At 36.2% G+C, this 9,210-nt stretch overlaps 1 protein-coding gene across 1 annotated transcript; it reads right to left on the reverse strand.

The window, feature by feature from the left end:
- Positions 1–791: 791 nt before the first annotated feature.
- SLC35G1 (solute carrier family 35 member G1) lies at positions 792–7,043 on the reverse strand. The gene is made up of 2 exons (XM_018069164.2): positions 6,774–7,043; positions 792–6,260 (listed from the first exon to the last, which is right to left on the reverse strand). Exons 1-2 carry the CDS (start codon positions 6,965–6,967, stop codon positions 5,501–5,503), a joined length of 954 nt encoding a protein of 317 aa, XP_017924653.1. The 5' UTR covers positions 6,968–7,043; the 3' UTR covers positions 792–5,500.
- Between the last annotated feature and the right edge of the window lie 2,167 nt (positions 7,044–9,210).

A 9,210-nucleotide genomic window follows, 5' to 3' on the forward strand; every position in this document is an offset into this window, starting at 1 on the left:
GTAAGTTCTCTTGAAGTACCTTGCTTTTTCCTTTACTGATGCCTGTGAAACAGATGGCATCAAGTTGTCCTACAATAAGTTAATTTTTGAGCCTACTAAGTGAAGAAGGGGGTGCTGGATAGACAGGCTAACACTGCTAGTTATTTCCCACTATGTAACTCAGCATTCCCCATCTATTTTTCCCTCTCTAATGTTTCAAGTCGCACCCAGAAATAAAATTTGTTCCATGCATAAAGCTCTCAAGTAAGCTTCAGAAGTCCACTGACACTGTAGGAAGAAGCGCTTACAAGGATAATAAAAAAAAGTACTCCAATATTTTTGTAATATTTATCAATGATGACGGTTTTACACATGAGATTTTTTCCCTGCTTTTTCCTCCTTGGTGAAAAGTTAATTATTGACACATTAAATAATGGGAAGCACCAGGATGAATTAAGTATCACCTTGTGACAGAGATAAGACTTGAATTCAAATCATGGTGTACAGAAATAAAACAAAACAAAAAAATACACAGAAACAAATCACCACTTGCACACAGGAAAATTTAACTTTACTGATCTGTCGATGCCACAGTGTTTCCAGTCAAGAAACTGCTGTATGGAAGCTGATGGAGCTTCTTTTTGTTTCTAGCCAGTTGCAAGGCACAAAAAATGACATAGCATGATAGTATTAGCAGAATTTAAGGCATATGCTCGTGTTTAACAGGGACTGTTTGATTAACAGTTCTTTCAAAAAGCTTTTACAATCACTACATTCAGTTATATTCCACTAATCAATGCAAAACCAGAGACTAATTCTTCAGGATCATTTTATTAGCAATGATGAATATAAATCTCTTATGAAAATATTCTTAACATTTCAATATATAAGAATTATCTATAAAAATATACTACTACATAACAAAGCCAATACCTTCTACAAAACATATAACTCAACATATATTTAACAATACATAGGATATAGTAAAAATCCTTTAATTAACGCTGAGGGTATTTTTACCCCCTTTTGTCATACAGTAACTCATATAACATAGGAAATTACTCATTCTGATATACAAAAGTGTTATCACCATAGAAGTCTACATATGTTCCACCCTGAAGTCACCTGCATCTGCAGGAATATAAAGCCAAACTTTTCTTTGGATGGACAGGCAGTTAGGACCACAAAAACATTCTGCTGGTAGCTGCAATGTCCTGCTGAAGTCAGTGTTGCACATCTGCTGTCAGCACTGCCAACCCTGAAGCCCTGCAGGGACAGAGATCATGTTTCTACTGCCTTCGTGGGACTGATGCCACAGATGAGCCTACTGTGGCTACATAGGAAACAGACTCTTCCTGGTTAACTACTGCTAGTTAGCAAGAAAATAACTTCTAAAGAGGCTACCTCTATAGAAATAAACCTTCTTCCAACAGACAGCTTGAACAAAAGCTCAAGGAAGAGAAAGTGTTTATTCTAAATGATGATCAAGTAGTATCCATCTTGTCACTGCCAGTTACAGGAGGCTCCATCTTGGTGTTTTGGAATTGGGAAAGAGCCTAGTTTCAAGTTTCAGAATAAAAATGACACATTGAACAGCTATTTTACCAATGCTGATAAGGTGAGGCTACTTCATGCCTAGTGTTAGACAAATGCAGGAAATCCATTTTAATTATGCAGACTGCCCTTGTCTACACAATGAGCTTGTCAAATTCTTGGTGTGGATGTATTTAAAGGGCTTTTAGATCATACTTTTGACAACCAACTTAACCTGAAAGAAACTGGCTGCTGCACAGTAACAGTATATAGCTTTTTCTGCCATCAGCTTTCTATAGAAGAGTTGGGTACATAAGGCTTTAAGGCTATAAAGTCCCACTGAAGACTACAGACAATTACAGTGTCTTGCATAGTGAAGAACATAAGAACCATGCATGTGATGCATCAATAACAATTAAATCTTTTGACCCTCCCTATGTTTATGTGCAAAACAATCAATAATTATTACTCTTTCTACTCAGAATCCACTGAAATCAGTACATTGAATGAATATATTGAAATTCAAGAGAAACTTAACTTTATAACACAGCAACTGCAATGCAACAATATTCCTTTGTATTATAAAGGAAGAAGTTTCTATTAGAAAAGTATGTTTATCAAACTTTAAAGTAAAGATCACAACAGGACATTAATATACTTCTGACTCGAAGCTCAGAAAAATATCTTTTGACCCTGAGAAACTTGCTGTATTAAAACTTTAAAAGCTAAAAAAGATCAGAATCTGAAAGGATCAAGGCTCAGCCAGTTACCTTTCAGATTCTCACACTGTTAAGCTTTGAAGAAAAGTTTTACCACCTTAACAGAAATTTTAAGAAATATTTTTCATTAAAAAACCCCTATCATTTCACAGTACCCATACTTTTGCAATTTCATTATCTTCAAGGGTTACAACTAATATTTAGGTTTTCAACCTATCTTTGAGAGGAAGAAAAAATATAAAATTGAGGCAGTTGAAAAACTTAAAGCTTAAATATCTTCCATGCCCAATATCATCTAGAAAAGCTAATTACAGAAACTAGCTTGTTATACTTTATGACTAGAGAAGCCCTAGTCAAGTCCTTCATTCTCCTACCAGCTAAATAATTCTCTAAAAGATGGACCAAAATCAAAATAATGTTCCAACACATACAGTGTTCTCCAACATAGGATCTTGTTTAGATAATTATTTTAACAACTTAAATATTTAGGAAGGTTTGGGAACAGCAAGAGGAAATAAGCAGATGGAGCCATAAGGAGACCCTATAGGTTTGAACAAAGAAAAAAAAATAGTCATCTGGGTTTTTTGGCACCACAGGTATGAAAATATATCAAAAGAGTTTCTGCAAAAACTCGAGATAAAAATTACCAGTCACTATATTTGGATTCTGATTTCAGATCAGCTTATTTTCCAGATTTATTTATATGTTAAGGGCAAGAAAACAATCCTTTCTTCAGCAGCCTGTTCTTCTCTACCAGGTGTAAACAAGATTCATTGAAATCATATGAGCTAAAGAGTTCTTGATGTAAGCTTCCACATTATTTTTATTCTGTACTGACAAAGCAGCATTCATATGCTGTAATTTGAAGTATTATCTAATTCCCCTTCCTACTGTTTTTATACTGTCATCGAGTTCAGGTTACCCTGGTTTTGCTCTTTCCAACAACCTTACTAAAGAGATACGTAGCTGGATCAGCTCCCACGTCTAACTCATCACATAACCACAGAAGCACAAGCACTGAGCCAACAGGAGGGAACAAGGCTAGCTGACAATCCAAGTTTACATCAATCTGAACTGCTCTGGAACCACACCTTTATAAGTGGCAATTCAAACATATGCATATTAAACATGAAGTGAAGCAGTAAAAAATGCAGTTTGTTTTCCTTCCCTTCCCTGAAAATTATTGCTTAATGGCAGAGATGGCTGAGCAGCAGAAAAACAATCCCAGTTCACAGTTCCAAGTATTAAGCAAAATAGGTGCCAAACTGGAATTTTATTACTATGAGGCTTTAAAGAGATAGGAAAGCAGTTTCATGCTACTCTTGACCCCTTCAGGAGTAGCTGAACTTCAGCCTTCAGGAGAAGCAGAAAACACATAACTCTGAGCAGGAACTGACTCTTTCACTCAAGTGGAATCTGCTCATACCCATAAACACATACGGATTCAGGGTGCTGGTTACGTACAGAAACTCGCACAAAGAGGCTCCTCACACCAGATACATCCCAAAGTACTATATGCATTCCAGCCCTTTGGGACTGAAGTCCCTGGATCTGCCCTGACAGGATGCAATGCTTGTTGACAAAGGAAAAGACACATGACTAGACATCTACAAATCAAAATAAGGAAACATCCACCACTTTCAGTGATTTTGAAACAAATGTGTATCAAGTGTATAGAACACTGCATTTTCCTTTAGAAAAACACTACAGTGAGTAAATAACTGAAAACTTCCTCATGATACAAATGTCCAAACAAAGATCAACTTAAAATTTTCTTTAAACTCTACTGAGACAAGACCTGAAAGTACATAAGACTCAATTTGGGAAAATCCCACTTCCTGATACTAAACATTTAGTCCTCCTCAAACGTGAAGGACACACAAGTGTTTTTTCTTAGTGTTTGTTGCTATCAAGATAAAGCCTCTAAAAGTGAGAAGATGAGCAAGAAAAGTGATAAAGGTAGATTTAAAAGCGCCAGCTGGAGAAATGGGGCTGAAGTTGCCCACTAGCACTGCCTGATGTAGTGTGGATGCTTGAATGTGATGTGTATGCATAGCTTTACCCTTCCACCAAGCTCTCCTCAAACCTTTTCTGTAGAATCTCTGTACGGCCTTGGCCAACCTGCATTTTCTGTGAAACTGCAACTACCTGCACTCTTGTACATTCTTAGGAAGTAGGCAAAAGCTTTATTGTAAATGCTCCTAACTTTATGAAGGCCAAGGAGACTTGAACCTGGTCTCATAAAGAACTTTCATACAGAAGAATCTAAATAAAAGGGTCGTAAGCAGCATTAAAAATAACCTCTATTAAATACCTAAAAAATATAATCTTTTGCATAGAATAAAGAAAAGTGCAGCTACAGAGTAACATTCCATACCACAAGAAATGGCTAATTTACAAGTGGTATACAATTAAACATTGTCTTTCATCATTGAGAGTGCAGCAATTGAGAAAATCACATTTGGGAAAAAAAAAAGGGGGATTAGGTTCTTTCACTGTGTCTGTAAAGCAAATGCACACACTTAACATTCTTTTTAAAAGAATGTAAAGCTGATAGATAATTTTCGTAAGTTAATTTTCTCTTTATATTACTTGGAAAGATGAAATATCTTTTGTTCTTTTAAAACCCAAATTAAAAACCAATCCCCATTTGACATCTGTTTTGTGCAAAAAAAAATAGCTTGTAAATGTGCAAGCTTTATCTGTTCTATAAAAGTTGGTTGCTTAAAGATTACTAACTCTCATTCCTTTCTAACTTTTTACTGCAATCTCTCTGGTAATCAAGCACAGAATAGTATTAAATAAGCCTGGGAGACTATTTCCACTGCTCTGAAGAATAAAGAAAGGGTCTAAGAAGTGGGGAGTCAAGAACTTTAGGAAAATAAATATTCATAGAATCACAGAATATGCAGAGTTGGAAAGGACCCATCAGGACCATCATACGCAACTCCTGGCCCTGCACAGGACACCCTAAGGATCACGCCATGTGCCTGAGAGCGTTGTCCACTTCTGATAGGAAGCAACAACTTTAAAGTATCTTTCCACTGCTCATATTTTCAGGCCTAAATATGAAAAAGAAGAGCATATACCTAATCAATTACTAAAACATCTTCAATTTTGGTTTAAAATAAAAAAAAAAATCGATTTATTTTATTGGATATAATTTGGTACTACAGTTTGGTAAATGGGATGCTTAAAATAAATAAATACTGTGTATATATATCTCTCTCAAGATTGCTTGTTTCTGCAACGAATTAGTGTCTATACTCTTAGATTTCACTTTGTTTAGCTTTTTTCACACTTTGTCGCCACTTGCGAATGGCAGTTCCAGAACTACTGGCTACTACACACAGGGCACCACCCACAGTCCACCAAGTTGGCAGATGATTGAGAAAAAGAATTTGCAAAATAAAAGCAAAAACCACATCCATTGTTCTCATTATGGATACAGGTCCAGCTTTCTCTATCTGTAATGCTTTTGTGAGAAATATCTGACCCCCTAAACCTAACAAGCCTATTAATATTAGAAAAACTCTATCTTTACCACAGTGTGGTAAACGCCATTCATTCAAAACAAACAATACTATAACACATCCAATTAAACCAATGACTGCATAATACCAAATTGACAAAAAATAATGCACAGATTTTCCCACCTTCCTTAGTATAACAATAGTCAAAGCTGCAGATGCTGTGCTTGCAACTGCTGCTATAGTTCCTTTAAGGTGATCTGTGTAAGTTCCTTCAATCCCCACACCACGTGACCCAAACAGAAATGGTGGTCTAGCAATAAGAATCACTCCAGTGATTGCAAAGAGGGTAAACAGAAGATCCCAAGGACTGTATTTCTCTTTGAGAAAGATCCATGCCAGCAATGACGTAAAAACAGGACTGCTAAAAGTTATAACAGTGGCATCGGCCAGTGGCATGACTTGGTAAGCGTAGTAGAGAAGAACCATTGCAGTAGAGCCAAAGAATCCTCGGAAGAAAAGAAAAATTCTTTTACCTTTTGGTCCCAAAAACCCTGTTCTGAAAAACAGAAATGTCACATTAATGTCACTGGCTTGCTTATATCATGACTAACATTCAAACACATTTAGATGTACGCATCCATCCAGATGGTACACACCTTTCTAGATAAGGGACTTCGATATCCAGATATTTTAACTGTTTGATCACAGAACAATTTACTTTCATCATGATCCCTGATCACATTCAGAGTTCAGAACCTGTTCTGGCTATTAATTTTTTGTGTGCAAAATAAGCCAAGAGTATCTACAAATTATCTTCTTTTTAAGATCACCACTTCATGGAAGATCAAAGCATTTGATAAGATAATCCTTGTAGAAAATGCTACAATTCAGGGAGTCAAAGATTTTCAGTTTTCTGAATCGTATTAAGAAACTACCAACTAATCCAAAACAATGCAGTTATGCAACTGAAGTTCAAATTAAAATAATATTGCAATCTGATTTAAGTGAGTGATAATCGTAGATATACTTTTAAGAAATAACTTTAAATTTAAACATTTGCTATACTTACTTGTAGTATATTAAACCAGGAAGAACGAATGCCATTTGGAAAATACATCGAAATGCACTCACTTCCACTGAATGTATATCTTCCAGTTTTTTAAGAAATAAAGAGGCCACTGAGAAAAGGAAGGCAGACAGTACGGTATAAAACAGACCAAGTCCTGGACACGCAGCTTTCTTCTTTGTTCCTGCAACAGACATACTACAGTTAATAAGGATCTATTAGAAAACTTCTCTGATCAGGTAATTCTCCACTGCAGTGCTCCATACATCTGTAGCAATTCTTGTGGTAGAGGACAGGGGGATCAAAGAAACAAATGCAAATATTACATGTATTTACCAGATCTTGAAAATATTTTTCACTGACCACCACAGGTGTCTTTTTTTCCTTAACACAAGGCATAAGAGATGAATTCTAACACCTGGGATACAAAAGTTCTCATAGTTCTACACAAATTAGCTTTACTTCTTGTAGCTATCAGACTAGTATGGGTGATTTACTATAGGGACTAGTTATGATTCTGCCCAAGGACCAGTAAACTGGTCTGTAACTGACTACAAAATGGCCCATGGTCAGATTCTGAAACTTATTACCTTATTGCCTTAGTTAATTAAGGTTCACAAGCAAGTATTTAATTTCCTTTCTCACCAATCCACACATATAAAAGCTGTGTAAAGAACATCACTTTTGTTATACCTCATGTTTACTTTGTACCTAAATCACCCTAAATATGACCTAGACCTACAGAATTTTCATATAACATTTTTATCTTGCTGTAAAAATTCAAATATGTTTTTCAAATAGGCATCACATATACATTTTTAAACAGAATAAACTCGTGACTAATGGTAAAGCATCATAGGCCTGATGACTATCATAATTCCACAAAGACCATAGTTTATGCTTATTTATCATACTTGTCTTTCCTGAAATAGTGTCCCAAGTCCAATGTTTCTATTCGAGCTTCCTGATTACCTCAGGCTCTCTTTAGCAACATACTCTTCCTCGTTCCTCATTTTCTCCACCCTTAACAATTAAAAAAAAAAAAAAAAGCCAACACAGAAGGAGAACTGCTGCTGCTGACCTCAACACCATCTCCAAAGAAATTAGCCTTTTTTGTTAACTGCTTTGTTTCATAAAAGGAACAGCCTTTTCACTGAACCTAGAGGTGAACACCATGGAAAAAGAGAACCCATCTAAAAATTTGAGTGGGATGTTACCTCACTGTCTCTTTTTCTCTGTCTGCCTAAAACACTGGGATTTACCTTTTCTTCTACAACACTCTCTAAAGATAGGAGCAAGAACTCCATGTCCCACAGACAGTGTTTTGATAAAAGGTGCCTCATCTCACATTCGTGCAGCAGCCTGTGAGCCTTATGGATCCTCTAAAACATAATCAGCAGGGTACTGCTGTGAGTTGCTTAGCAACTAAATATGGTTTTGAGAGGCTTTTTTTGCTTTGCTTTGGGTGTGTGGCTGGTTTTTTTTAATTAACAAAACTTGTCACAAACTCTTTTGATCTTCCTCGAGATCAGCACTCAAGGCTGAGAAACTGCATCTTACTACCTAAGAGCTGAGACTGTGGGCTGACACAGTTCTAGAGGCCCAGGCTTTAAAACAGATCTGAAGTAGGCAAAAGGCCTGCTTCTCAAGGGATCCTGCTACACTGCAGCTGAAAGTGTTACAGCTTCTACTAGAAATATTTCCATTTAGCAACAGCCACTTACATAAAAGTGACTATAAAAACTACCACCAACCAATACTGGACCGGGACATCTACCAACTATGAAACAGTGGATTTCAAAAATGTTCATGAATTATGTAATGTCCTAATCCACACAGTCACACAACAGAACTACAAAATCAACAACGTCTCAATATTAAAGCAAGAGGAATCAAACTGGCCTGTAATTGAAATGGGAAATCCAAACCCATGGTGGCTTTTGGATGAACACAGCACAAACAGAACTATTAACTTTCATTTCAGGCATGATAGCTTGTCTGATTACTACAGAACAAAGCCAATTGAAATAATGAAAGTGTTGAAATGGAAAACCAATCCAATTAAAGCAAAATATGCTGAAAGGATCTTATACCCAGAGCTAAGCTTTGCACTGGCAGGAACAAAGAAAAAGCAGAAGGAACTCATTTCTGTAAGCTACCCAATATACCAAGCCTACCAGAAACATAATCTTTTAGATTTAAACCATCAAACCATTTAAACCACATTTTTAGAGTTTAAACCATCAACATCTTGCATTGCCAAGGCATGTACTCACTGCAATGAGAAAGTGTTTTATTTCCTTTTAAAAATAAAATAGTACAAGTTCTTCCACCAAAAACAAGAACTGCAGTTCTGAAGAGTACTTATTTCAAAGTAAGTTGTAAGGAGAAGTTAGGTTAAGATAATATTCCCACCCCACAAAATCTTAAGCCTCCAAAT

This window comes from Manacus vitellinus, unplaced genomic scaffold, assembly GCF_001715985.3.
Source record: "Manacus vitellinus isolate BGI_N305 unplaced genomic scaffold, ASM171598v3 scaffold_15_pilon, whole genome shotgun sequence".
In the NCBI taxonomy this organism is placed as follows: Eukaryota; Metazoa; Chordata; class Aves; order Passeriformes; family Pipridae; genus Manacus; species Manacus vitellinus.

Bases quoted from the DNA above. Each gene is read 5' to 3' on its own strand.
- SLC35G1 (XM_018069164.2), bottom strand. From the start codon at position 6,967: ATGTCTGTTGCAGGAACAAAGAAGAAAGCTGCGTGTCCAGGACTTGGT. The intron at 6,261-6,773 runs GTAAGTATAGCA...TCTGTTTTTCAG, and splicing joins CCTGGTTTAATATACTACAA to AACAGGGTTTTTGGGACCAA.